General features: G+C 32.1%; 1 protein-coding gene across 1 annotated transcript; it reads right to left on the bottom strand.

Annotated features, from left to right (window-relative positions):
• Positions 1–1885: 1885 nt before the first annotated feature.
• LOC149191182 (aspartyl protease AED3-like) lies at positions 1886–3377 on the bottom strand. The gene has a single exon (XM_089413529.1). It carries the CDS (start codon positions 3342–3344, stop codon positions 1950–1952), a length of 1395 nt encoding a protein of 464 aa, XP_089269655.1. The 5' UTR covers positions 3345–3377; the 3' UTR covers positions 1886–1949.
• Positions 3378–8492: the final 5115 nt, after the last annotated feature.

The raw sequence follows: 8492 nt of genomic DNA on the forward strand, positions 1-8492 counted from the left end.
ATTTGTATATTATTCTAATAATAATACTACTACAAGTGCTCAGAAACAGAGGAATATGCCAGAACCACCTATGCACGCATTTGTGTGGAAATGGACTTCAGCGCCGGATTCCCAACGGAAATAAACCTAACAAGTAAAGACTATGTGTGGAACCAGAAACTCGATTATGAAAGTGTCCTCTTCTGATGTTGATCTTGCTTTAAGGCATGCCATCTAGTAAAAAATTGCCCAAAAGCCTCCCAAAAAAATTCTTCTAGAAAAACCACCACAAATGTACTTGGTGGGAAGGAGCACAAAAAGAACACTACATTGTCATCAAAGAAGAATACTCTAGAGAAAACTTTGAATCATAATAAATCGAGCAAGAAAGAAACAACTCTCAAGACAAGCTGGGAGAAAGCCCTGCCCAACAACAAAAAATTGAACTCGAGAACCCCTCAAGCATCAACAATTATGAGGATTCAAATACCGCACAAAATAAATCTTCATTTAATAGCAAATCATATCTCATAGACCAAACTTCTTCTCTGACTATCTTCAAAAGGACGAACACAATAGATCGCAAAGCTAAGACACCAATGTCACAAGAACCAGAAGAGATGAAGGACATGCAAGATAAAGGAAGTTGGAAAACCATAGAGAAAAAAAGAAAGCTACAGCACCAATCTCGCCAAGAAAGACGAGGAGCCGGACAATTAAAAACTAAGAAAATTATAGGTCTAATAGACCAATTTGGTCTCAGTGGATGGTAACCACTACCATCATCATCATAATATTATAATCAAATATTATTTTTATTATTATTATTATATAATATAATTGTTATTTTTTTTATAATTTTATATTATTAGATTATTTAAATAATATAATGATAATCTAATATTATTATGAGCTATTCTTATTATTAATTTATATTTATTAGGAGTTTATATAATTAATATAATATTTATAAAGTAATATATATAAATAATCTAGTTGTTAATGTTTACATAGTTATTAATAATCCTAAATAATGATAATAATTAACCCTATGTATACAAACCTTAAAATAAGTATTAAAAATACTAAAGTCTAATAATTATTATTTATATTATTATAATAATCATAAATATATAATTATATAAGAATGTAGTTGCTATTATTTGTATAGTTATTAATTATCGTAAATAATAAATAATTGGTCTTTATTGTTCTTATTATAATAATATTGATTATATTATTATTATAATAATAATTATATTCGTATATTATTATAATGATATAATAATAATATAATATTATTATAATATTATAATAAAAAATTATTATTATTATTATTATTATATTTTATTATAATAATAATAATAATACAATATAATTGTTATTATTTTTTATAATTTTATATTATTAAATTATTTAAATAATATCATGATAATTTAATATTATTATGAGCTTTTTATTATTAATTAATATATTAGTAGTTTATATAATTATTATAATATTAATATAATGTTTATATATATAAATAATCTGGTTGTTAATATTTATATAGTTATTAATAATCTTAAATACTAATAATAATTATTAATGTGGTTGATATAAATTTATAAGCCTATATTAAAAATGTGGTTGTATATATGTTCTATATAAGTGGTTCTGATAATTATAACTAATTTTGAATTTCTGATCATTATAACTGGTTTTGAAATTGTAATCATCAGCTTCTACCTAACCTTAAAAATAAATATTGCAATCATCAAATTTTATATTAAATCTTTTTAAAATAATTTTATTTTCAATACACATGACTATTAAGAGCACTGTCGCAGCTATGCAACAGTTGGGCTTTCATACGACCGATCATTATTTAAAAGACGGTTAATGGCGGGGAAGATAGAAGTGGGAGTTGCAGATGAAACATAGAAAATGGACGAGGGAGGTATCAGAGAAGAAGGGCAAAGGAAACGTTATCAAGCACTAGTACAAGTCTCCTCAGCAAATCCAACTTGAGAATTGGGCACATCGAAAACGACACGGAAATTCTGTTGTTGAAAATTTCCTAGGATAGAAAAAGAAATGGAAAGAGAATCAGAACTCGAGAAAGCCAAGCAAGATAGCCCCGATCCTAGGCTGAATAGAATATTTTCTTTTCGCAAATCCAGGTCCACGCTACCATCGAAGTGTAACGTTATGGTGGGAACGTCGACGGAAGAAGAAGACAAGTCGTAACAAGTATCGAAACCTCCAGATGATGTCGGCTGCGTATTGGGAATATGGCTGCGAAAAGCGTCTCTGAGAGCTGTGAAAGCAGAATCAACGAGATAGGTGATCGTTGTTCCCGAGTCGATGACCGTTCCTCCCCCGCCGCCGATACTCGTTGCGGGGACAGGGACGGTCGTGTCACCAACGCTGATTCCGTTCAAGTTCACGAAATAAAATGTCGTGTTTGAAGGATCTTTTATCAGTGTCGTAAATTTCAAACCTGGGGAGGAAAGAGCAGCTTCCTTCCCAAGCACAAGGGATCCCGAAGATGCTGACGATGCCTGCAAGCTGGGAAGACAGTAAGAAAACGTTCCGCGGAATAATTCTGCGGTGGGCTGATTCAGCAACGAAAGTGGTCCACCTCCCAATCCCATCAGCCCCGGTTCGTTTTGAATTAATCCGCTTACGGACTCCGCACAAGCGAATGAGAAATTAGGAAGAGATTGAGAGCCAAGAGTGATCGCGTCGGAAGAAAGTGGACCCTCCACAACAGAACGATCTCCATACGACAGTTGCACATCACATTCGTCATTTTCCACGCAACTCGCTTTAGGAGCTTCCTGACATGCCTGTGAATTGCAGTGTAAGGAACTATAGGACGAAGACAATGTGGAGTCGAAAGGTGAAGCGGCAGTCGAGTCGCAGCCTTGGCACTGTGCGCACGGAATCCAAGCAACATCACTACCCGTATCTATAAGCGTATACATGCTTTGCTTGGGCGTGCCAAAACCCACATTTATTATATACGCTCCGGACCCTGGCATAAGAGGGACGTTAGCGTCGTCTTCCTGGTCCATATTGGACGAACGAGAATTCGACATGGAGCGCTTCAAAAACCGGAGGCGATTGGCATCGGCTTTAATTCTTTCAGATATCAAGCTTTCCCACGTCCTGTTTGGAGGTCGGAAAGGTGAACACTCTGAATAAAGATGCATAAGGGGAAAGCTCACGCTACGTTTCCAGTTCCCTACTTTTCTATTCAAAGGTTTGACACTACTCCGACAGTTGGCAGCAGAGGCCTCGACCACTCCAGACATTATTACAGCAACCGACATGAGACAGAAGAAAATCGCTAAAAACTTGATCATTGTGAAGAAGTTCATAGTATTCTATTAATTAGAGCAACAGGGACCAAAACTCCACGCTACTCAGCAGACTTCTGTGTTTGAACAGGCGGGGCGATCTTTGTTATATAGTGCACACTTGATGCATGTCTTGCCTTGTTACATACGTCGGGACTGGTATGGTTCTATAGAACGCTAATTGCCGAGATATTTATACGGTCTCCTCGTGCCTTGACTAATCTGCCAATAGTTTCTCTAAGAGGCGGGGCCATCTATGTTTTGCCTTGTTACATACGTCGGGACTCGTATTTTTACTGACATGACTATCGAACGCTAATTTCGGCTATATTTATACGGTCTCTTCGGCCTTGACTAATCTGCGGATAATTTCTCTAACATAAAATATTATAATGAAATTACAATTAAAATATCTGTGAAATCCACTCATATCCAACTCTTACTTCATCTTCTAGTAGCCAAACATGTCGACAGTTCTTTCAAAGTCGACGTGTGACTTGTGACAGACGTGGGATTTCCGATTTCACCTAACACGAACCGTATTTTCAAACGCGGTTTTTGTCGTTGGCTGATCTAAACGCGGTTTTTGTTGTTGGTTGGTTTTTGTCGAAATTTTAAATAATATCTTAAACATACTTTATAGTGAAATTATAATTTAAATTTGCCGTTTTTTAATCAAAGCGTAATGCAAATATATTGTTCCCATCTTCCTTCATCATCAAGTAACAATCGATAGCGACAGGTCTTTCCAAGTCGACGGGCGACTTGTTAGATACGTCGGATTGCCCCTATGCTCGGCAGAAATTGTTATTTTATTTTATTTTATTTTATTTTATTTGAGGAAATAAGTTAACAGCCTAGACTCAGAAATATATGGTTGGAGTGAAAGTCTAATCTCTTAATTGGCTATTACAGATGGCTGGTTTTTCTTGAATAAGGGTGATGAGTCAGCCTACATTAGCGGATAACAGCTAGAGATGGTTGTACTCATTGCTCACAACTAAATTATAATAAATTTTCTCATCCTATTAACAAAACCATAACCTAACATTACAAACAAATCTTACAAAATTAGATATCATATTTTTCTAAAAAAAAAAGACTTATTGTCTCCCAAATCCTATTACAACCACTAGGCCCATTGAAAGCTGTATTGAAAATTATCCTTAAGATCTAGCTCTTATATCATTCAGCCCCTTATTTCAGCTTTTTTAATCTGAAATATAGATTTTGATCTCACTAATACAAAGACTTCACATTTATCTATTTCTAAAATATTTTTAAAAACCTACAATTTAATTAAATTAAACAAAAATTAACCACCATAACCTAACATAATGCCTAATAAATTTTATAAAATTGGATATCTATGTTTTTCTCCCAATCACAAATCCTATTACAACTCCTATTACAACCATTTGGCTAGTGGAAAGTTGTATTAAAAATTATCCTTACATCTCACTCTTTATCATTCAGCCCCCAACAATTTTCAGATCATGTTTTTGTAGTCTAATAAAACTTAACCTACAATATATATCCTTTATCATTTCTCAGTACTTCTTTTCTCTTATTATATTTATTCTTTTTATATAGTTTTTAAATGGGTATTTTTTTTTAATGTCAAGACTTTAATATCTTTAGTTTCGTTTAGTTTCGTTCTGTACAGATCATGGATTGAAGCCGGTAAACCTGTGACAAATCTGGAATTTCTAGATTTACCAAATTTGGGTTATAATATTAGTCCCATGGTTGAATGTCACATTTTGACAAAGATTTTCTGACCATGAAAATAAACCATGCTTATTTTAGTGTTTGTAATATTTATATTTGGTTTTACCATATTAGTCCCATGGTTGAATGTCCCATTTTGACAAATATTGTCTCACCATGAAAATAAATCATGTTTGTTTTGGTCTTTGTAATATTTACCTTTCGATTTATGACTTTTGGGTCTATAGTATTAGGCCCTTTGGTTTAATATTATTCCATTGGGTTCATAATCCTTTGGGGTTTTAGTATTAATCCCTTGGTTTTATTGTTCATTGGGGTTTTGATATTAACCCCTTGGGTTTATTGTTCATTAGGGTTTATAATATCAATCCCTTGGGTTTATTATTCCCTTTGGTTTATAATATCAATCATTGTAAACCATTGTCAATCATAGCCAAACATGGTCAATCATGGTTGAATGTCGCATTATGACAAGAATTGTCTCACCATCAAAATAAACCATGTTTATTTTAGTGTCTGTAGTATTTATATTTGGGTTTATTATATTAGTCCCAATAAAACATGTTTAATTTAGTGTTTGTAATATTTATATTTGGGTTTACGAATATTGGGTTTATAATATTAATCCCTTGGGTTCATATTCCCTTGGGGTTTTAGTATTACTCTCTTCGGTTTATTATTCATTTGGGTTTATAATTAGTGTTTATAGTATTGATATTTGCCTTTACTTGATGTGAAGTTTATAATATTAGTCCCATGGATTTAATATTATTTAGTTGGCTTCATACTCCCTTGGGTTTTAGTATTTATCCCTTGGTTTTATTATTCATTTGGGTTTATAATATCAATCCCTTGGGATTATTATTCCCTTTGGTTGATAATATAAATCATGGTAAACCATTGTCAATCATAGCCAAACATCGTCAACCATGGTTGAAAGTCACATTGTGATAAGAATTGTCTCAGCGTCAAAATAAACCATGTTTATTTTAGTATTTGTAGTATTTATATTTGGGTTTACCAATGTTGGTTTTATAATATTAGTCCCTTGGTTGAATGTCGTATTTTGACAAAGATTGACTCACCATGAAAATAAACCATGTTTATTTTAGTGTTTGTAGTGTTTATATTTGGGTTTAACAATGTTGGGTTTATAATATTAGTCCCATGGGTTTAATTATTCTCTTGGGTTCATAATCCCTTAGGGTTTTCATATTAATACCTTAGTTTTATTATTCCTTGGGGTTTATAATATCAATTTCTTGGGTTTATTATTCGCTTAGGTTTATAATATCGATCATGGTCAACCATTGTCAATCATAGGAAACTATGGCCAACCATGGTTGAATGTGACGTTTTGACAAGGATTCTCTCACCATGAAAATAAACCATGTTTATTTTTGTCTTTATAATATTTATATTAGGGTTTACCAATGTTGGGTTTATAATATTAGTCCCTTGGGTTTAACATTATTTTCCTCGGTTCATAATCCCTTGGGGTTTTGATGGCAGGATTACCCCCGCTTACACCCACAGTATGCATGTAAAATGCATGGACACCTTTTTTTCTTAGGAATTGAACTCTCTAATGAGTCAAAACTTCAACCATGAATGGTTAAGGCCCTATTCATTAGTTCCTTTATATCGGAACTCAATCACCCCAATTAAACCTCCTATCGGGACTTTAAACCTCCTCATAACCTTCATTATCTCTTTACCCGCATATATATAACCTTTCCTTTCTTTAGGCTTGGTTAATATATATTTATTGAATAAAATCTTCTATTGAACAATGCAAACTTTGAAACGAGAACTATAAACTCAAAACGAGAACTCTGTCTAAAAAAACCCTAAAAAAACATGAAAAACAGTGCTAAAATCGAAAAGTGTGTATACCAGAATGATGTTTTTTTTTAGGGTCAATTTCCAACATTTTAAAAAAATGCCAGTAAAACCGAATTTTTATGTGCAAAAGTTGTGTCAAAAACATCCTCAAAGCGAAAAGTCTTGATGCTGGAATAACACTTCTTTTTTTTTTTTGTAAATTTTCAACATTTTAAAATAATGGTGTAAAAAATTTTGTTATGACTCCAAAAAATATTAAAATTTCAAAAAAAATAATGAAAACATAAATTAAAAATAAAAGCAATGAAAAAACACACAAAAAAAAAGTTTAAAAATAATACCAAAACGTAAATAAAAATATATATTAAAAACAAAACATAAAATTTAAAAAAAAGAATCAATCATAAAAATGTGAAAAAAAAAACAAAATTAACCTATAAAATATAAGAATTAAAAAATTAAAAAAATTAAAGAAATAAATAATAAGAAAAACATATTTTCAAAAAAATAACAATTTTTTTAATGTGGTAAACCATATTAAAAAAAAAAATAAAGGAAAAAAATTAAAAAATACTATAAAAGTAAAAATAGGAAATTAAAAAAAAAAACATTAAGAAAAACTAAATTAAATTAAAAACAAACTAGATTAAAAAAAAAGAAAAATAACAAAATAAAAAACTACAAAAATTAAGATTAAAAACAATTTCAAAAAACCCTAAAAAACAAAAATATGTTGAAATTAAAAATAAAATAAAAACACGAAAAACAATTAAAATTTAAAAAAAATACATATTTTCAAATTAAAAAATAAAATCAAAAAACATTTAAAAAAAACAAACAAACAATATATTTTGATTTAAAAAAAAAAAAACCATTTCAAATTTTATATTAAAAAATTTAAAATCTGGATTTAAAAATAAAAAATAAAAAATAAAATATATTTTTGATATTTTTTATTATATATATATATATTACAAATTTTATTTTTTATTTAAAAAAAAACAATTTTATCGGCCACCACCCCCACGAGCAGTCGGGCGGTGGCTATTTGATTCCGAGAATCAAATAGCCACCCCCACAGGTGGTTGGGTGGTGCCTATCCGATTCCGAGAATTGGATAACCACTACTCAGCCACTTGTGGGGGTGGTCGGGAAATGGCTATTCGATTCTTGGAATCAAATAGCCACCGCCTGGCTGCTCATGGGGGCGGCCGGGAAGTGGCTTTCGATTCTTGGAATCAAATAGTCATCGCCCGGTCGCTCGTGGGGTCGGTGGCCGATAAAATTGTTTTTTAAAATAAAAAATAAATTATTTTAATTATGTTTATTGCTTTTAAAAAAAATATATATTTAAAAAAAACAATTTTATCTGCCACCGCCTACACGAGTAGCCAGGCGGTGGCTATTTGATTCCAAGAATCGAATAGCCACTTCTCAGCCACCCCCACGGGCAGTTGGGCGGTGGCTATCCGATTCTCGGAATCAGATAGCCACCACTCAGCAGCCTGTGGGGGTGGCCGGGTGGTGGTTTTCTGATACTCAGAATCGGATAGCCACCACTCGGTCGCACGGGTAGCCGAACGATGACTATCT

Source organism: Pinus tabuliformis, chromosome 3_1, assembly GCF_031772625.1.
Source record: "Pinus tabuliformis cultivar Carrire ecotype Pingquan chromosome 3_1, CPIR1, whole genome shotgun sequence".
Lineage (NCBI taxonomy): Eukaryota > Viridiplantae > Streptophyta > Pinopsida > Pinales > Pinaceae > Pinus > Pinus tabuliformis.

Bases quoted from the DNA above. Each gene is read 5' to 3' on its own strand.
- LOC149191182 (XM_089413529.1), bottom strand. From the start codon at position 3,344: ATGAACTTCTTCACAATGATCAAGTTTTTAGCGATTTTCTTCTGTCTC.